The 21,805-nt window shown below is 46.5% G+C and overlaps 1 protein-coding gene across 2 annotated transcripts in view; it reads right to left on the reverse strand.

The window, feature by feature from the left end:
• spock2 (SPARC (osteonectin), cwcv and kazal like domains proteoglycan 2) overlaps positions 1-21,805 on the reverse strand; it is a 54,372-nt gene that overhangs the window by 19,374 nt on the left and 13,193 nt on the right. The window contains exons 2-3 of one of the 2 annotated variants that reach the window (XM_067972432.1): positions 13,506-13,551; positions 2,780-2,894 (exon numbers count right to left, since the gene is read on the reverse strand). In XM_067972432.1, coding sequence (XP_067828533.1) covers positions 2,780-2,894; positions 13,506-13,551 — 161 coding nt within the window. Of the gene's footprint in view, positions 1-2,779; positions 2,895-3,185; positions 3,255-13,505; positions 13,552-21,805 lie in introns of those variants that run through there. The other variant, XM_067972433.1, reaches the window with a different exon arrangement.

Here is a 21,805-nt window from a genome sequence, read left to right on the forward strand (position 1 = left end):
ACCGTTAATTAAAACGCTAACATTCCCAATAGTTAGGGCCATCAATCCCCTTTATCCACAGGGCATGTACGTTCTATCCCCTACTTTGAAGAACACTAAGTTCCTTCCCCTGCCTTGCTGAAAAAGAAATCAAAGAGCGTTGTTAATATCTCGATAACCCTCAGTCCCCTTTCTTAGCAGATATCGACCCACCTCCCTTTTAAGGGTGTCAACTGTTCCCCGATCAAATACCTCCTCTGGGAGTCTGTTCCACACAATCCACTATCCTGTGGGTCAAAAGAATAAACTTTGCCTTAGCCCAGCATCAACTGAGCCAAATCCCCAATGCCCATATTTCCAACCTTAACAACACATTCTGTATGCTTGAGGACAATTATACTCCCAGAGGGGAGGCTCAGTGCATTATTAATGTAGAACGATCGATACAGTCTGGCTTTAAAAGGATTCTGTTTCATAATCAGGGATCATTTTAACACAAGTGCTGCACAGTTCAAAAACCAACGTCTTTACTCAAGTGAAGATTCTTTCATCAATTTAGTCAATTAAGACCCTGCAGCTCACAGTGAGCATCCCCAGGTCCTGAGTCCAAGGTTAACTGAGAGCTCATCTACAGCAAGTTGGAAATGAATCCAAATCAGACTTGAGTGGATGAAGGTCTCCCTTAATCTGATGAGGGAAGTGAGCTATGATAAGCTGAGAGGCTTTCCTCATCAGCACCTAACCCGTGATCTCGATCAGTACAGTGGGCTAGTCCTTTTGCTACTGGGAACTGGGTTTGAATCCGGCCAGGGACAAGAGGGTGCTGGTCATTTGATGGTTCCCCCGCCACCCCGTGTTGATGGGGGCGGAGGGTGGGGGCTGTGGGGTGTATGGTGCAGTGGGCTAGGCGGCCAACTGCCACTGGGGTCTAGTCCAAGAGGACAAAGGTCTTCTCTCCCTGAGGCATTCATGGATGGAAAATCATACACGCCACAAATCGGATGCACTGAGCTCCAGGCACAAACTCCCGGTACGTGCTCCCGTGGTGCGAGTGTCCGTGACTGAAGCATTTCTCTAGGTATGTGTCAGTATCTAGGTGTGTGTCGGTATCTAGGCGTGTGTCAGTATCTAGGTGTGTGTCGGTATCTAGGGGTGTGTCGGTATCTAGGTGTGTGTCCGTATCTAGGGGTGTGTCGGTATCTAGGTGTGTGTCAGTATCTAGGTGTTTGTCGGTATCTAGGTGTGTGTCGGTATCTAGGTGTGTGTCGGTATCTAGGTGTGTGTCCGTATCTAGGTGTGTGTCGGTATCTAGGTGTGTGTCGGTATCTAGGTGTGTGTCGGTATCTAGGTGTGTGTCCGTATCTAGGTGTGTGTCGGTATCTAGGTGTGTGTCCGTATCTAGGGGTGTGTCGGTATCTAGGTGTGTGTCCGTATCTAGGTATCTAGGTGTTTGTTGGTATCTAGGTGTGTGTCAGTATCTAGGTATCTAGGTGTTTGTTGGTATCTAGGTGTGTGTCGGTATCTAGGTGTGTGTCGGTATCTAGGGGTGTGTCGGTATCTAGGTGTGTGTCAGTATCTAGGTATCTAGGTGTTTGTTGGTATCTAGGTGTGTGTCGGTATCTAGGTGTGTGTCGGTATCTAGGGGTGTGTCGGTATCTAGGTGTGTGTCGGTATCTAGGTGTGTGTCAGTATCTAGGTATCTAGGTGTTTGTTGGTATCTAGGTGTGTGTCGGTATCTAGGTGTGTGTCGGTATCTAGGGGTGTGTCGGTATCTAGGTGTGTGTCGGTATCTAGGTGTGTGTCCGTATCTAGGGGTGTGTCGGTATCTAGGTGTGTGTCCGTATCTAGGTGTGTGTCCGTATCTAGGGGTGTGTCGGTATCTAGGTGTGTGTCCGTATCTAGGTGTGTGTCGGTATCTAGGTGTGTGTCGGTATCTAGGTGTGTGTCCGTATCTAGGTATCTAGGTGTGTGTCGGTATCTAGGGGTGTGTCGGTATCTAGGTGTGTGTCGGTATCTAGGGGTGTGTCGGTATCTAGGTGTGTGTCCGTATCTAGGGGTGTGTCGGTATCTAGGTGTGTGTCGGTATCTAGGTGTGTGTCCGTATCTAGGTATCTAGGTGTGTGTCGGTATCTAGGTGTGAGTCGGTATCTAGGTTTGTGTCAGTATCGGTATCTAGGTGTGTGTCAGTATCTAGGTTTGTGTCAGTATCTAGGTTTGTGTCAGTATCTAGGTGTGTGTCGGTATCTAGGTTTGTGTCAGTATCTAGGTTTGTGTCAGTATCTAGGTGTGTGTCGGTATCTAGGTTTGTGTCAGTATCTAGGTTTGTGTCAGTATCTAGGTGTGTGTCGGTATCTAGGTTTGTGTCAGTATCTAGGTTTGTGTCAGTATCTAGGTGTGTGTCGGTATCTAGGTTTGTGTCAGTATCTAGGTTTGTGTCAGTATCTAGGTTTGTGTCAGTATCTAGGTGTGTGTCGGTATCTAGGTTTGTGTCAGTATCTAGGTTTGTGTCAGTATCTAGGTTTGTGTCAGTATCTAGGTTTGTGTCAGTATCGGTATCTAGGTGTGTGTCAGTATCTAGGTGTGTGTCAGTATCGGTATCTAGGTGTGTGTCAGTATCTAGGTGTGTGTCGGTATCTAGGTTTGTGTCAGTATCGGTATCTAGGTGTGTGTCGGTATCTAGGTGTGTGCATGCTTGTGCGCACAGAGACAGTACGTGCACCTGAGAACATGCTCGTACAAGTGCTTCTTGCACGTGAGCGTGATAGTGCGAGAATGTGCTGCACACCATGGTTGACCTGACCTGTGCTGTAGTTTCTTGCGGCTGATGCACATGGCCCTCTGCTGCCCCTGGGAGATGCACACTTTGTGTCGGCTGCACTTCACCTTCTGACAGGGGTCCTTGGTGGGGTCCAATGCTGCAGAGGGAATCGTGAGAACAGTTACTTACAAACGGGAGAATAAAGAAGCCGACAATCTCTATGTCGTAACCTTTCTCGCCCCGTTCTCTGTCGATACTACTCTGGTTAGTGGTCCTCTTAAGCTGCGAACACACCATCCTACACACCCTTCCTGTGTTGAATGAGCTCACTCTCCGACCCTAACTCGTTTTATTTCAGAACCGCAAAACTGTGGAACTCTTTATCTTTATCAGTTTGCACCCAGGCCCTGCAGTCATGATTTAATAGAAAACAGTGCTCAGCATTAACCTTTTCTGTTCCACGGACTATCTTTTTTAACTCCCCTCATCCGTTCCCTTAATGGCTGGAGTCCAACTTTTATCTAGCCTATTCTCAAAATCCAATCTTCTGATGCGAGGGATCAGTCTCTGCAGCCCTCCCCCTCGCCCTCCCCTCCCCTCCTCTCCCCACCCCAGTAATTCTGTCACTGACAGGGTCAACACATTGTAGCAACTGACCGCTCGATGTTCCAATTACTGTTCTGCGGCAGACGGTGATTTTCCAGAGTTCTGGCTCCCTCTAGGGGACGGGGTTCTTCTCTTGATGGAAAAACAGGACAATGCAGTTTTTTTTTTCAAAGCACATGCTGGTAATCTGACACTCTCAGAAATCACACGTTTCAAAGGCTCACTTTCCTGTGATTTCGTTATTGGTTTTACGGAGAAAAATAAGCATTCTCTCGTCCTTCATTAATGAAGAATTTAGGGCACCAGATGAAGGCAAGTTACGGAATGGGTCTTAAGTGTAAAATCTGGCACCCGTGCCGGAGAGACCTCACAACATCTGCAGTACAAGATTTAATCAGCTGCAACGACTAAGGTCTGTTCTAGAGATTTAAGAGCCCATGGCTAGATCTTTTGCCCGTGGATTATGAATGGGTGGGAATCTAGCCCTCTGTATTTCAGACATATCTTGTGATGTCTGAGACACGTTCCAGTCAGGAGAGCTAAGAGAGATGTTGCAAGTTGCTGTTGTTGGCAAAAAACAGAAGGGGGGATGAGGAGACTTTTTTTTTTAACGCAGCGAGTTATTATGATCTGGAATGCTCTGCCTGAAAGGGCGGTGGAAGCAGATTCAATAGTAACTTTCAAAAGGGAGTTGGATAAATACTTGAAAAGGAAAGAATTTGCAGGGCTATGGGGAAAGTGGTAGAAGTTTGGAACTCTCTCCCGCAAACGGCAATTGATACTAGCTCAATTGCTAAATTTAAATCTGAGATAGATAGCTTTTTGGCAACCAAAGGTATTAAGGGATATGGGCCAAAGGCAGGTATATGGAGTTAGATCACAGATCAGCCATGATCTTATCAAATGGTGGAGCAGGCACGAGGGGCTGAATGGCCTACTCCTGTTCCTATGTTCCTAGTAGGGGTAGGGGGTGGAACTAATTGGATAGGTCTTTCAAGGAGCCGGCACAGGCACAATGGGCCGAATGGCCTCCTTCTGTGCTGTTTCATTCTATGATTGTTGTCGTTTTTGCACGTAGTTAGAAAGCTCAATACCACACTGCAGGGTGAGTCTGGGTATTGCAGCTAGGACTGTAGTCAGTGTTTTGCTGCACTGCATTAATGCCGAGATCTCACTGGGCTCCCAGTAGAGCTGGAACTGATGACTGAGCACGTCTGTGCAGTTGGTATATCTCCAAGGAGGCTCATCAGGTGATGCACTGCCTCACTTGCAATGACTGCAGAATGGGGGGGGGGGGGGGGGGGGGGGAGAAAAAAAAAGAACTACTTCTGTTTTAGAATATTCCGTGCGCAAAACTGCATTCTTTTCAGATTTTAATTTTTTTTTAACCCTTTCGAGCCTCTCCTCGGCCTCCGCTCCCGCTCTGTGGCGCGGGCTGACAAAGGGACTGCGTGAAGGGACCCGTTGCCATGGCAACAGGCTGGCTTGGCATGGCGTGTTCAGCGCGTACCTCATTCTGCCAAAGGGATCACCAGCCGCCGCTGGTACGTCTGCTATTTATGTTTGTGTTTCTCGTGGTCCCTTCACTATGGTTCCGCTTTCTGATGGCTCCCGAAGGGGATTCATGTGAGTGAGACTCTTCGAGCAGCATCCGACCGGTGATGCAGGCCTCATTAGAAGATCCTTCATTCCTGGACAAGGCGCGCGTTGCAAAAACTGCCGCTAGCAAAAATTCCCGAAATGTGAGCCTGCTGCAGGAACGCACAACCCCCTTCCCCCATCCCGTCCATTACCATTAGGTGGAAATCACATTGGATTTACAGCACAGAAACAGGCCATTCCGCCCAGATGGTCCATGCCGGGGTTTGTGCTCCACACAAGCCTCCTCCCACCTTACTTCATCTCACCCTATCAGCATATCCTTCTGGAAGTCTGAAACTCTCACCCCCGATAAACCGGTCTGGGGATGGGGGTCAATTGAAAATTTTAAAACTGAGATTGATAAGGTTTTTTGTTAGGCAAGGGTATTAAGGTTTACAGAACCAAGGCGGGTGGATGGAGCTGAGATACAGATCAGCCATGATCTAACTGAATGACGGAACAGGCTCGAGGGGCTGAATGGTCTCCTCCTGTTCCTACGTTCTTATGTTCTATTCCTTTCTCCCTCATGTGTTTATCGAGCTTCCCCTTAAATGCATCTGTGCTATTTGCCTCAACTGCTCCTTGTGGTAGCAAGTTCCACATTCTAACCACTCTCTGGGTAAAGAAGTTTCTCCTGAATTCCCTGTTGGATTTATTGATGACGATCTTATGCTGTACGGTTTCAGCTCTGACTAAACCCTTGCTATGTTGGCCCCCTTGGGCGTCATTGTGAAGTAAAGGAGAGGGCTGAAGACAAAACAAAAATCCCCTCTGTCACTTTGCACACTTACTGATGTTTAAAGTCATATTTTAACCCTTTGAAGACTGAGAAGCCTCTTTAAGCATTTAAGCTCAGCCCCTCTTCTGCAGTGAAACCATTTATCAATGAGAATGTTGTAACATAGAATCGGGTTGCCAACCCTCCAGGATTGCCCTGGAGTCTCCAGGAATTAAAGACTAATCTCCAGGACACAGGAGAGAAAAATCATGGACACAATAACAAATTGTGTTCTTGAAAAAATTATTTTAACTTTGGTTATTAATAATAAAAATATCTGAGATGGGAAGAAAGGCTGTTTGACTGATAGTCCAAAATCATCCAATCGGGTAATGAAGAGACTATCTGCTTTCTGATTGGCCGTGGGAAGGCAGTGCGCCGCAAGTATGGATGTGTTGGGTGACCAATGGCAGGAGTGTAGGGGCGGGGCAGTTGGAGCCAGGAGGTCATGTGATGATAACTCTAGGAATATGTCCAACCAGAGTTGGCAACTCCAGTAGAATCAGGCCCTTATTCTACACAGCTACACACTGCTCTCATGCATCATGTTCTAGCCTGACACACACCAGAGACCTTTAGAAATGTCTTAAAAATGCCTCACACAAAATACAATTGGAAGCTCCAGAATGATGTGGCAGCGGTCGATGGGTGAATTCACCGCTTTTGATGCAATACAGTCTCAGGAATAGTAGCAATCCATTAAACTCGCCCTCACATCACCTGTCTCCGCCCCGCCTCAGGCCATCTGCAGCTGAAACCCTCATCCATGCTTTTGTTACCTGTAGACTTGACTATTCTAATGCTCTCCTGGCCAGTCTCCCATCTTCCACCCTCCATAAACTTGAGCTCATCCACAACTCTGCTGCCCCGTATCCTAACTTGCACCAAGTCCCGCTCTCCCATCACCCCTGTGCTCACTGACCTACATTGGCTCCCGGTCCAGAAACGCCTCCATTTTAAAATTCTCATCCTTGTTTTCAAATCCCACCATGGCCTCGCCCCTCCCTATCTCTGTAACCTCCTCTAGCCCTACAACCCTCCAAGATCTCTGCGCTCCTCCAACTCTGGCCTCTTGCGCATCCTCGATTTCCGTCGTACCTCCATTGGCGGCCGTGCCTTCAGCCGCCAAGGCCCTAAGCTCTGGAATTCCCTCCCTAAACCTCTCCGCCTCGCTCTCCTTTAAGATGCTCCTTAAAACCTACCTCTTTGGCCAAGCTTTTGAGCACCTGTCCTAATATCTCCTTCTTTGGTTCGGTGTCAATTTTTTGCCTGACTACGCTCTTGTGAAGCGCCTTGGGACGTTTTACTGCATTAAAGGTGCTATATAAATGCAAGTTGTTGTTGTTAAACATCCCGAGGATGGTATGTCACTGCCATCTGCTGCTGTAAGTGGTATCAAGGGTGAGTTACCTCTCGATCTTTAGACGAGCTGAGTTGGACTGTTGCAGCTCCAAGCTCCACTGCCAATGTCTGAATGTGGAAGCTGTCTATAAGCCAGTGAAAAACAGGAGTCCTTAAACTTTAATGACTTCATTAAATAATCATTAAATCCTTGTTAAATAGAGGAGTTACTGGGAATATATTTTTCAGCTGAGAGGTTTAATGGTGTCTAATGCATGCACATCCTTTTACATCTCTTTGCTGTCTGATAAAGTATATCCCTGTGAATGGGAACATTCACAGGTCAGAAAATAAAGATAATTTTCCTTAGTGTTGTTATTATCTGGTAACCAAGGTATAGGGTCATGACCCCTGGCATTGGAGAGCAGAAAGGGCTAATCTAGAAGTAGTTAAGTGACTCCGCTAACTCACCTAACCAAATGACTCAACTACCTCACCTTTTAAGTGACTCAGCTGACTCTCCAAACTAAATGACTCAACTACCTCTCCTTACTAAGTGATGCTTAACTAAGTGACTCGGCAAGCTCACCACGGTGATGGTGGGTAACACATTCCGAAGTTTCACCACAGGTAAATCCTCATTTAAATCGTCACCGACATAAATATGAGGAAAGCATTCGGCCCATTGCAGTCCACCCATCCAGAAAGACCCTACACTCCCCCCCATTGCAGCATCTAATTCTTTTCTTCTTAAATGATTTAACGATTAAATGTTCTCGCCTCCACTACCCTATCGGGAATCTATTCCAAGTGCTGCTCACTTTTTGTGTGAAGAAGAACTTCCGAGACCATAGTCCTAAGTTTGCCTTTTACTAGTTTGAACTGAGCTCCTTTGTCCTACTCTCACCGTTTAGTTTGAAATAATCTTCTGGATTTACTGTTTCATACTATTTACTATCTTCTGCACCTCTATAAGGTCGATTTTCAGCCCTGTCCTTTTAAGGCTGAAAAGCCCAAATTTCTCCAGTCTTTCCTCCTCACTCAGGACCACTGACACTCGGGCTTCGATTTTAAATCCCCCCACCCCGACGGGCAGGAAGAGTTCGGGCAAGGGGTTAAGGACCCTCACAGAATGGGACTCGCCTCATGGCTCAGTTTATTGAATTAGTAGCTGAGCCATACAGTAGGGAAGGCCCCAAGGTCAATCCTCAGTCTGCACAGTGCTAACTGAATTCAGGGTTCTACAGTGGGCTTCAGCGCCCTTGGATTAGGGAGGGGAGAATCAACACGGGTCCCTGCTCCTGGCTACAATTGCATGACCACTGCTGCACGTGTATGTGTGTCTGTAGGTGTATTAGGTGACGATAAGATAGGATCAGCCTTGGCTGTGATGCCCCAGCAGTTGAATAGCCTGCCAACACACACTATCTAACCTCTCATGTGAATAATGGCCAATTAGGCTAAGTACTGTGGGATTCCTGGCACCTACGGAACTGTAAGGAGTCAGGGAAAGAGAGAACACTAGCAGGGAGAATATAACAGAACCCATCGTCCAATAAGAAAATATACGTTTGTAGCTGGTTCTGTTTATAATTCTTTTCAAAGTCTCCAATTAGCATAATCTTATCCACCAGCAACAGATGTTGTCCTGTAGCTCCCATTTGGATTTTGCCAATTAATTTACTGGGTCTCACGCCCTACGACCAGTAGTAATTGTGATGAAGTACTTTGTTGCATGCCAAGTTTCCCATGTGTACGTTCACTCAACTCACCATTAATAATCACTGCCCCTGTGCTCCAGGTAGACAAGACGACTGCTAAACGCTAACCATTCACTCCCGGCTGGGATGTCATGGTTCATGTCTCAGTGTCACATCCTGTGCGTGTTCAGTACACTGCAGGTAAACTGCACCTATTTATTCACATCAGGTATATAGGACTCGTGTATGTCTCGGTGTCTGCCGCTTTATACGCACTGCACACTGGAAGCAAGGTAGCATATTATCCATGTCTGCCACTGACCAGGGTTCTGACTGCAGCAATTCTCATATCTGCAAGCTACATCTCGGATAAAAATTAACAATTCATCAGCATCAGTTGCTATCTGGGTCACATATACCCAACTGTTAACTGCTGTAGCTATGCAATACACACAGGGCAAAAGGTAAATTTGTCACTCATGGCTTCTCAAAGGCTTGCAGTGTTTCAGGGACTTGCATTTATATAGCGTCTTATCTCACAGATCATCTTAAAGTGTTTCACCTACAATGAGTTACTCTGAAGTGTAGTGACTGTTGCAATAGACGCAGCCCAATATCTAGGCCATAGGATTAAAGTGCTCTCTGTCTGCTGACTATAAGGACCCTATGGACAGCCTCTAGTGGGAATGGGCCCACAGAACTGCCTAACTGGCAATGCCACTCAGACAGGCCCAAGAATGGCCTTGAAATCAGAGCCAGGCCATTCAGGAGCAATGTTAGGAAACACTTCACACATATCATTCTGGTAAATCTCCTCTCCTTTCCTAAAGTGTCGTGCTCAGAATTGGACAGAATATTCCAACTGAGGCCCAACCCAGTGATTTTTAAAGGTTTAGCATAACTTCCCTGCTTTTTATAACTTCCATGCGCCTTTAATGTAGTAACTGTCCCAGGGCATTAGTTATAAAAGAGTTGGGGAAGGTCACTGAAGGAGCGATCGACAGGATAGGTTTTGAATGGTGGGGGCGGGGTGAAGAGAGCGAAAGGTAGCAAGGGGGAAAGGATTAGGGAGAGAGTTTCAGAAGGTGAGACCAAATCAGCTGAAGACTCCGCTACAGAAGGTGGAGTCGGGGAAGGGGGCAGAATTGAAACAGGAGAGGAAGCGGGCAGACACTTAGGGCTACAGAATGGTGGGAGGGGTAAGGCCACGGAGAGATTTGTAAACAAGATCGAGGGTGTTGACTTCAGTGCATTGGGGAATGGCCTTTCATCTTCTCTTAGATGTTGACTCCGTGCTGGGTAAGGCTCCATAGGTGCCTGTCACCCTCTGATAGTTTGTTCAATTGAATGGGTCTACCCAGTAGGTAGTCGCAGCAAATCCAGAGACCTTTCTTTGGGAGGTGCCACGTAGCAACAGAGGAACTGCTAGAAAAATGACCAAGGTCCATCTCGTTCGCCTTCTACCATCCTGCTAGTCACATGATACAACGATAATGGAGTTGTTGACTAATCATTGCAATCAATCTCTATCAATTGGTCTACAACAGACCCAGACATGAGGCGAGGAAAACCCCCAGTGGTGGAGAGCTTTGGGAACCATAGGTCCAAAATCACTTGTTCTTCCCAAGCACGCTACACTTACCACATGTCATATCTCAATTTACTCCTATACTGTATCCCAAAATGTTATTTTCTGAAAGAAATCCATCTAATTTACATTTGAACGAATCAATACTAATTGCTTCCATCATCTCCCTCGGGAGCCTATTCCATAGATTGACCACTCGCTCACTGAAATATTGTTTCCACAAATTAGTTTTGAATTTACCCCCCTTCAAGCGCAGGCCGTGTCCTCTGGTTCTACTGTTCTGGACAAGGTGAAATAGCTTGTCATGGTCTACATTATCCAGCCCCTTTAGAATCTTAAAAACAGTAATTATATCACCTCTCAACCTCCTCTTTCCCAGTGAGAATATGCCCAATTGACATAATTGCTCCTCATAATCCAATCCCTCCATCCCCTCAATCATTCTGGTTGCTGTCTTCTGTATCCTTTCAATAGCTGCAATACCCTTTTTTGTACTGCGGCGACCGGAACTGTACACAGTGTTTTAAGTGCGGTCGCCACAAGTTGTGTGAGACCTGGTGATCGAGCTGGTGCTTCCCCCAGTGCGTTGGGGGAAGCACCAGCTCGATCACCAAACCAAACCCAACATTAAAAGCAACCTCCAAGGTGCATTTATATCGCGGAGCGACTATTGACAGCGATGCAACGCGGCATTGTGCATTCTCGTGCGTCGGACCGTCTCGTCAATTTCGGCCGTCACTGCCGGCAACGGCATTGTCAACAAACCCATCCTTTATATCCCACTGATGCTGCTGGATTCCCAAAGCTGGGGCCTCAGCATAGTTTGGCTATAAGCCAAATATAACATTTGGTCTCCTTATCTAAGGAAGGATATACTTGCCTTAGAGGCGGTGCAACGAAGGTTCACTAGATTGATTCCTGGGATGAGAGGGTTGTCCTATGAGGAGGGATTGAGTAGAATGGGCCTATACTCTCTGGGGTTTAGAAGAATGAGGGGTGATCTCATTGAAACATACAAGATTCTGAGGGGGCTTGACAGGGTAGATGGTGAGAGGTTGTTTCCCGTGGCTGGAGAGTCTAGAACTGAGGGGAGGACAGTCTCAGGATAAAGGGTCGGCCATTTAAGACTGAGATGAGGAGGAATTTCTTCACTCAAGAGGGTTGTGAATCTTTGGAATTCTCTACCCCGGAGGGCTGTGGATGCTGAGTCGTTGAATATGTTCAAGGCTGAGATAAATAGATTTTTGGACTCTAAGGGAATCAAGGGATATGGGGATCAGGCAGGAAAGTGGAGTTGAGGTCGAAGACCAGCCATGATCTTACTGAATGGTGGAGCAGGCTCGAAGGCCCACACGGCCTATTCCTGCTCCTATTTCTTATGTCCTCATGCTGAGACGCACTCACAGTGACTGCTGGGACGACCCTACCTGTGGCCCAGGTTTTGGGAACCGCACCCCGCTAAACCCAATAAAAGCCCCCCGTCTCTCTCTGTGTTAAGTCTGTCTCTTCTGCGGCAGAATCCATGAGCGTTTCAGGCATTTCACTCTGACCGTTGATTCTCTCTGGGCTCCTCCGCTCACTAAGCCTTGCATCATCCCACTTGTCTCTGGCTGTTAAACTCAGCTGATTTATTGTGTGCACTTAAACAATTGATTTCTGATGGCTGAGAAGGACAAGCAATCCCAACACCAGGCTACATGATGCAGCCCAACAGCTAGCTGAGACATTGATCCATTTAACACTGGCAGCTGTGTTTGTTCTGTGTTAATCTCTGTCACAGCAGGAAGCTGAAGGCTGATGGGGGAGGAGGTCAGGTCCGTGTGATAAATTCTACCCAACCCCTTTCCTTATTATCTTTTCACTCCTTGCACCCTGCTCAGACTGAACCCCTCCTATTAATCAAAATGTTTGATTAACGAGCCTCCTTGAAAAATGGCCAACCTGACACTATCACTTCTTACAAGAGCCATTCTCTGAGAATTCAGCCCCAATCGTCCACTCAGCACTGTATGCTCACACTCATTTAGATCCAGGTGACTTTTCATCCCCTCGGTTTGTCTGGACTTGACCCTGGGTTACAGAAATGGACGAGCAGGGTTCTAACCCGGCCAACATTTATCCCTCAACCAGCATCACTAAAACAGATTACCTGGTTAGTTAACCCACTGCTGTTTGTGGGATCTTGCTGTGCGCAAATTGGTTGCCGCATTTCGCTGCAATAGTGGTTACACTTCAAAAGCACTTCATTGGCTGTGAATATAAATGCAAGGTCCTTCTTTCTTTCTTTATTTAGTTCCCCCAACTATACTTTCTGGTTGCATTGTGAGACATACTGAGGTGATGGAGGAGGGAATGGGATCAGTCATGCCTTCGGTCCATTCCCAGCTGGATGATGGGAGGCATTACAGAAAGTCCAATCCCACTGCTACATCCATAAGCACCCCCCACCCCCCGAAATGGGGGTGCCGCTGATAAAAAGAAATAGGTGGGCTGAATCCAACATCTCATCATCAAATTTAGATCAATAATACATTCAATCTCAGAAGGTGCCCAGAAAACTTTCCAACAAAGCCACACACATAGTAAAGCTCTAAACGTGAGCAAGCAATTGGAAAGACCCTACCCCGATGGTCTCCCACATCCTGGATATGTGTTTGGCTGATTGAGTCAAGCCTGGGAGGTCCTACTACCTGCCTGTCCTCATTCCGGTTTCCCATAGGAGTTATCCAGGATACGAACATACGAATTAAGAACAGGACTAGGCCATTCGGCCCCTCTATGGATGCTGCTCTCTATCGCCTTAGTCCCAATTAGTGCTGAAGAATGAGCAGTTTCATAAAGTTGACTCATGCCCCCAACCTCCTGAGAGAAATCCTAAACTAATTTCACTTAGAATCCTTAAAGACGCCAGAGAGAGAGAGAGACTATCACTCCATCCATCTGGCCAGGAACCGAGGGAGGGTCCCAGAGGTGCTAAAACCCCTGACTGAGCAATGTTTTAAGAAATCAGGTTTATCGTGAGCTTGAAACTCTGGCACGTTCTCGGACCCCGAAAATGCAGCACTCAAATCGCCCAAAAGGTTCCTCGGCATTTACAGTAAAGGGAAAACTCACCTTCATCAAAGGACTGCTTCTGATCCCAGCTTCGGATGTAATCGTCCTGCACAAGAGAAGGAGAAGGATGAAGAACACAGCAATGCAAAGAGAACAGTAATCATTTAAACAGAATATCGATCCTCTATCGCTTACGTGCAGTGCAGTTCTGAAGTACTTTAAAAACATACAAGGAAAGACTTGCATTTATATTGCACCTTATTAGAACTCAGGAACAATTAATTATTCATAGAGTGCGGTGACTGTTGTTATGTAGCGGAATTTGCCAGCGGCTGCACTCTTGACTCCTTTGCTCATGATATTTTTAAATATAAAATTAATTTCCCCTGACTTGTGCCAATAAATCCCTTTTTCTCCCACACCCTATCAGGGATGGTCAAAGTATCTCAACCATTCTGCTGCACACAAATTATTTGATTAAATGAACACTGAATCAAAAGTGATTGCAATGGCACAAGGGTGAGAATAAGCTGGAGATTTTATTCCTCCCACTTCACAGACACAATCTACGATTGTCGGCAGGAAAACACATGCAACGGAGGTTTCCTGTTGCTTGTGAGACCGAGGAGTCCTATCCTCAATGATGCTCTGCTTGTAATGAATTGGTTCTCGAAAGCCAGATGCACCTCCTGATGTACAATTTTCTTTGCAGCATCAAATCAACACTCAAACAACAACTGTACAGAGTTTATTGATTCTCTTGGTCCTGGTATGATAGAAAATATACAACATGATAGATTGGCTCCGTTGGCACCACTCATGAGTCAAGAAGGTCACGGGTTCAAATCCCACTCCAGGACTTGACCACACAACCTGGGCTGACAACTCAGTGCATTACTGAGGGAGTGCTGCATTGTCAGAGGTGCCGTCTTTTGGACGAAACATTAATCTGAGGTCCCGTCTACAGTGCACAATTGGCTGCCAAGTTTGACTACATACCACCAGTGACTGCACTTGGAAAATTAATTAATTGGCTGTGAAGCACTTTTGGATGTCCTGAGGCACTTTATAAATGCAAGTTTTTTCTTTCTTTATAAGTTCCACGTTACAGGATATGTTCCGCGTTAATGCGGACCCATTCATTGTGGTTCCGAACACTTGGAAGCTTTTAGGCACTAACAAGCCGAACTCCTGAGTTTGGCCTGTAAATGGACGCTCTGTTCACTGATCCCCCTGATTTATATTATGATCTGTCACTTCCTGTGGTGACAACAACTTGCATTTATATAGCGCCTTTAACGTAGTAAAACATTCCCGAAGAATAATCAGTCAAAAAATTGACACCGAGCCACATAAGAAGACATTAGGACAGGTGACCAAAAGCTTGGTCAAAGAGGTAGGTTTTAAGGAGTGACTTAAAGGAGGAGAGAGAGAGGTAGAGAGGCGGAGAGGTTTAGGGAGGGAATTCCAGAGATGGGGTCTAGGTGGGTGAAGGTGCAGGCGCCAATGGTGGGGTGAAGGAAATCGGGGAGTACCCCTCAGGGCACTCGATGCAAAGAGGCAAATTAAATGGGGTATCAGCCAATCAGTCGCAAGGAAAACTAAGCCAGGTGACACCAGTCACCTGAGAGAAAATGGAACCAAATCACATCATCTGATCACTGACCCCTGAAATGTCGGCACGGGCTCAATGGACCGAACGGCCTCCTTCTGTGCTGTTACCATTCTACGATTCTATATATGCGATTCTATGGATGCGGTGAGGATGTTCCCAAGGATGGGTGAAACTAGAACTAGGGGGCATAATCTTAGAATAAGGGGCTGTTCTTTCAAAACTGAGATGAGGGGAAACTTCTTCACTCAGAGGGTAGTAGGTCTGTGGAATTTGCTGCCCCAGGAAGCTGTGGAAGCTACATCATTAAATAAATTTAAAACAGAAATAGACAGTTTCCTAGAAGTAAAGGGAATTAGGGGTTACGGGGAGCGGGCAGGAAATTGGACATGAATTTAGATATGAGGTTAGGATCAGATCAGCCATGATCTTATTGAATGGCGGAGCAGGCTCGAGGGGCCGATTGGCCTACTCCTGCTCCTATTTGTTATGTTCTTATATGTCCAGTGACTGAACGCTAGTGTTGTGCAGCAGTGTTGGGCTGGACACCTTAACACTAAGTCCCTGAAACAATGTTGTGACAATATTAGCATGCGATCAATTGATATATTTCAATAGTGCGGTCGATTCACTTAAAGTAAACAGGTTCACTCTGTTAAAATAACAATGAATGGGTTAAGTTTTCATACACTAATATTTGCACGGCATAATTTCAAGGCTTAAGTTAACTGACTGTTAAATGGAATATGTGGAGTCAGAGGGGGCCCACTATTCTACGATAAACTGGAGAGGTAGCATTGCAGTACAAGGAGAAACAAATGTGTACAACATCAGAATGAACTGGTTCATAAGAACATAAGAACAATTTAGTACTGAGGAAAAGGGAGCAGCGCTTGCTTGATGTGTTAAAGTACTGTGTAAGGGGGTCATTCACATTTGAAGAGAAATTAATTTTATTATTAGGCAGCTAATATATAAATAAATATACATACACACTATTGGATCTCATTTAGCATTGCTTTCAGTGGGCCGATTTTAACCCCACCTGTCTGGTGGAAACTGGGTGGACAAACAGTTAAAATGCTTCGAATTACACACCTGCCCTGGTAGTATAGTATGATACAGAACAGGAGACCATTTGGCCCATTGTGCCTGTGCTGGCTCTTTGAAAGAGCTGTCCAGTTAGTCCCACTCCCCTGCTCTTTCCCCGTAGCCCTGTAAATTTTTTCCCTTCAAGTATTTCAGATATCTCACTGCCCATGATTGTAACCTGCTCTCTTGACTAGGTGCCAAGGTCACCCGGCCAAAGCCAGTGGGGGGACCTTCTTTACGCATGCATGTTGGACCCGATTGCCATTTTAACTCAGGCCTGAGCTTCCCCGCCCAACCCAGGAACAGAAGAGGACCAGGAGGAGGTCAAAAAAAAGGTAAGTGTTTTTCTTCCTTTTTTGTGGGGCCAGGAGGAACTTAGACCTCACCTGCCCCAGACTCGCCCCACTTCCCGAATGTGGGACCCCCCACCCAACCCTGCGAAATGTGCTCAGAACCCGATCTGACCACTCACGTTGAGTCGGTGGGTGACCACGGGCTGTCCGATTTTCTGCAGGTCAGCAGCCGCTTCCTTCCCAGGCCAGGTGGGAAAGCGGATCGGCTGCACGGCACTGAGGCCCAGGAGTTAAAATAGCCCGGGCCTGATTTCTGCAGCAACGGATGAGTTTACAACTGGTCTCGCCACCCGCCCGCATGGAGTTAAAATCGGGGCCAATATTGAGTCAGAGGATTTAAACAAGGAGGAGATAGCAAAATGGCTGCAGAATGGATTTGGAAAGAAGTTATTCAGAGGTTTTCTTTATCTGATTACGCTCCTGTGCAGTGCCTTGGAATATGTTAAAGGCACTCAATAAGGGCAAATTGTTGAGCTGTGCTCAGAGACAGTGAAGTGTGTGTTGGAGAGTCTTTGATCATTTCCTGGAAATTTTTGTGCAGTCATGATTTTATTTAAGGGATGGACAATGTTGGTATAATGGACATGTATGAGTCACAAAACGTTTACATAAAAATACATGCATACGCATGGAAGTTTACATTGGCAGTTCCCATTATAAATGTGGATATGAATATGTACAAATGTTAACACAGAAATTTCACAAAAACTTGACAACAGTGAATAAGTTTTGCAGGTAGGAAGTGTGCCCATGTAAGACTTTTAATAAGTATAATTTACACACACATAGATGGGCAATAAATGCTGGCCTTGCCAGTGACGCCCACATCCCATGAACAAGAAAAAAAATGGATCATATGGGCTAGTTTATTATTAAAGTATATAGTAATTTTGGGTGAGATATTTAAGCTGATTGGTGGAAGGATTAGAGGGGACATGAGGAAAAACTTTTTTACCCAGAGGGTAGTGGGTGTATGGAATTCGCTGCCCGAATTGGTGGTAGAGGCAGGGACCCTCAACTCTTTTAAAAAGTACCTGGACCTGCACCTGAAGTGCTGTAAGCTGCAGGGCTACGGACCGGGTGCTGGAAGGTGGGATTAGAATGGGCACCTGGTTGCTCTTCAAGCTGGCACGGACACGATGGGCCGAATGGCCCCCTTCGGTGCTGTATCTTTTCGATGGTTCTATTAGCATGTGAAGGCTTAACTCGTGTGAATGACATCAGTTTGCTATTTTAATGGAGGCTTTGATGCTTTTAAGACGAATGGGATTCTTACCCCTTAAAATAGCAGATCAAGTAATCGCTTGTGAACACATTAGGTGTTTTGACCAATAGTGCCCGGTGCCATTTCTAGGCTGTGGTGCACAATATTGTTCTGCCTTTGATGTTATCGACTCTGCTCCCGGGAAGTTTAGGGCTGTAATTGGGCTTGGCTACTGCAGTGTTTCTTTAATGGGCCTCTGGGCTAAGACAACTCTTCTGAAAAGTGTGTTTATTGATCCCTTTTCTGTCTGGAGAGAATGCACAGACACCACAGGGAGGATAATTGATGGGCAGCAGTGGCTTACAGTGCAGTAACTCAATCGAGCCCTTCTGATAACGTCATCAACTGTGAAAGCATAGTCTAAGTCAGCAGAACCTTCCGGAATGGATGTCCTAAAGGAATACTCCACACTAACTAAATACATGTTCATGAGCTCAAACACAATCAGGATTTGCTTCTTAAATACATCTGTAGGTTCACATCTGGTTGTCTATTCAATTGGTGGTGCTTATGTCTGTGGCAGTTATCTTGTGCACTTTACTCTAAGCCATTATCAATGCTGTTATATTACAGTCGGGCCCATTGACTCTTGATACACACAGCCATACAGTGGACGACAGAAACAAACATACACCTCTCAGACTGCACTGATCCCACTACAGCAGGATCCAGTTTATCTGCTCTCACCCTGCAAGCTCCCTAATTGGCTTTGTAAATGCCTTGAGGCTACTCTAGATAAGACCCTGGGCCTGGTCCGGCATCTGTTCCTATCCTGAGTATCAATTTGTTTTATTGAGAAGGAGTTTCTTTTTTAACCAGAGAGGGATAAACCCACTGCCTTTGCTCTCCTGCAGACCCGTCAGAGATGACCTATTCGGGAAATGGAGACAGGGGCTTTCTTTGGACGCAGACAAGACTGGGTTTCCATTTTCCGGTTTGGTCTCCAACGGGCCTACAGGAGAGAGGAGGCAGTGTTGGGTACATAAACACGGGAGAGCAGAGCACAGACTGAGCGGGAGGGAAACAGGGCAAGTAAAAAGGTTGGGGAGAGAGAAGGATTTTAGGAGATACCTGAAAGCCAGGATGGAAAGAGGTGACAAGATGGAGGGATTTAGGGAGGGAAAGGTATGGACAACCTACACACTATTATAATAGTTATAAAATAATCAATGATGGTAAAGCTGTGGCTCAGTGGGTAGCACTCTCACCTTTGTAGTCAGAAGGTCATGGGTTCAAGCCCCACTCTAGAGACTTAAACACATAATCCAGGCTGACACTCCAGTGCAGTACAGAGGGAGTGCTATACTGTCAGAGGTGCTGTCTTTGGGATGAGACATTAAACTGAGGACCTGTCTGCCTTCTCAGGTGGACGTATAAGATCCCACGGCACTGTTTTGAAGAGGAGCAGGGGAGGTCTTTGTTGTGTCATGGTCAATATTTATCTCTCAACCAACATCACTAAAAAGCAGATTATCTGGACATTTATCACAATGCTGAGAGAGGGAAATTTGAGACTGGGAGCCTGAGGGTGGAGAACGGGACTGAGAGAGGGGGCTGGGAGTCTGACAGTTGGATGAAGGGGCGTGGCAGAATTATGCTTGAAAGATGGAAGCTGGAGAAAGGCAAGAAGGCTCTGGGAAGCCTGAGAAAGGGAAGCAGGATTCTAGGAATCTGACAGAGGCGGGCAGGAGACTGCAAGCATGAGAAAAGGGAGTGGAGGACCAGAGTTCTGACCAGAGAGGGGCATCAGATCAGGAGCCCGAGAGAGAGGATTGGGAAATCAGAAGCTTTACCGAAGGCAGCTGGACAGAATGGAGAGGGAGACCAAGAGCGGAGCTGGATGCCAGATAGAAGGAAGTGGGAAGGAGGCATGTGGGAGACTGGGAACCTGAGGGAGAGCAGGAATTGGACAGAGGGAGCCAGAGAGAGGCAAGAGTCCCTGCGGAGCCCAGAATAGGCAGGGAAGTGTGATCAGGCCAGGTGTAGGAGAGTGCACCCCCAGAGTGAGCAACAGTGCCCCCCCACTACAAAGACTTGTGGATAAGATGCCCCCCTCCACTTTCAACCCCAGCCAAACATTGACCTGATTCTCTGGTCATACACAGGAGTATATACGACAATCAAAAATTAAACCATGTGCTAGAGCAAAACTACCACTAACCTCCACTTCCTGACAGGCAGCACAAGATGGAGAGAATGTATGGGAAAGAAAAATGAAAAGAAATCAATTAGCAAGTTAGGGGAAAATAAATTGACACTAAACCAAAACAATATCAGACAATCCCTTTAATGCGAGTCATGAGCAGAACCCAAGCTCACAGGAAACAATCCCTTTAACAGAAACACATGAGCAGAGCCCAAATTCAGACACATAAGCTGATGGGAGATAATCCCTTTAATGCAGACACACGTACGGAATCCATGCCTATGGTACACATTGGCTTTGAGACAGAAGTGCCAGCACAGAGCTGTCGGCCACACTGCACCCAGTACCTTTAACAGATCGAGGCCAAAGCCTGGGCCCATAGCGGGCAATCCCTTTAATCCAGGCACGTGAGCACGGGGCCTGAGGCATTAAACCAGACCCACTGGGGAGTGTTTTTCCCCATCAGCCCGATAGCTGAGTAGGTGATTGGAAAGCAGAGTGACCAGGTGCACCATGGAACACCAACACTCTAGGGGCAATGGGTCACTCACATCTTAGATGTCAGCTGTGGCTCAGTGGGTAGCACTCTGATCTTCTAAGTCAAGAAGGTTGTGGGTTCAAGCCCCACTCCTAAGGCTTGAGCACAAAATCCAGGCTAGTACTTCAGTGCCAGTACTGAGGGAGTGCTGCACTGTCAGAGGTGCCGCCATCTTGGATGAGACATTAAACTGAGGCCCTATCTGCCCTCTCAGGTGGATGTAAAAGATCCAATGGCCACTATTTCAAGAAAAGCAGGGGAATTCTCCCCAGTGTCCTGGTCAATTATTCATCACTAAAACAGATGATTTGGTCTTTATCTCATTGCTGGCTTCTTGATCAAGGGAAGCAGCACCGTTGAGCCTGGTTCTGCCCGCACCAGGCATCCACACTCACAGCAGGGGTCGCTGGACATTGATTAGGAGCAGGAACCCGGCCAATTTTCCCTTCCCCATCCCAGGGCACCGGAGCAATCCCAACATTGCTAGCACCATCCTAACTAGGGACCTGGGATCTTCATTGTTTATACGGCTCAGCTAGTCTTCGGAATAATCATAGAATGATACAACATAGAAGGAGGCTATTCGGCCCACCGTGCCTGTGCCTGCTCTTTGAAACAGCTATCCAATTAGTCCCACTCCTCTGCTGTTTCCCCTCCGCCCTGCAATTTTTTCCCCTTCAAGTATTTATCCAATTCCCTTTTGAAAGTTTATTATTGAATCTGCTTCCACCGCCCTTTCAGGCAGTGCATTCCAGATCATCACAACTCGCTGTGTAAAAAAATTCCCCTCATCTCCCCCTTGGTTCTTTTGCCAATTATCTTGAATCTGTGTCCTCTGGTTGCCGAAAGTCCCCGAGTCACCAGGAGATCTCCCAAACTATCCTGCTCTACAGCCCGATAGCATTTTGCTATGCGTTTGTGGTCTGTATTCTCTGTAAAGTCTGCGATAGTAGCCATTTGTTCTAGTGGATGCTGTTCATTCACTGCTGTGTATTTGACTGGATTCCCTCTCCACCTTTACTGCTGTTGGATTGGCACAAGGCACTTGGGGAGGGGTTAAATGTAAGACGCGGCCTTCTGGATATCATAACTGCTTTCGTGTCGGAGTCCCCTTGAGAATACAGAGAAAAGGTGGCAAGGTGGAGCCCCATCTTTGCCATGGGGAGGTGCCAATCGGTTGGGGGGAGGATAGGAAAGGAGGGGAAAAAAAATGACAGGGAGAAGCATCCAGTTTGAAACGGCCCTTAAACAGGTTGACTACCTGTAGGTCAACGCTGATTTCATCATTACTGGAGGTAGTTTCTGAGGAAATTAAACAACTGTATCATCCGTGAAATAACGACTGTATGTCGTGT

This window comes from Heptranchias perlo, chromosome 36 (assembly GCF_035084215.1).
Source record: "Heptranchias perlo isolate sHepPer1 chromosome 36, sHepPer1.hap1, whole genome shotgun sequence".
NCBI lineage: Eukaryota > Metazoa > Chordata > Chondrichthyes > Hexanchiformes > Hexanchidae > Heptranchias > Heptranchias perlo.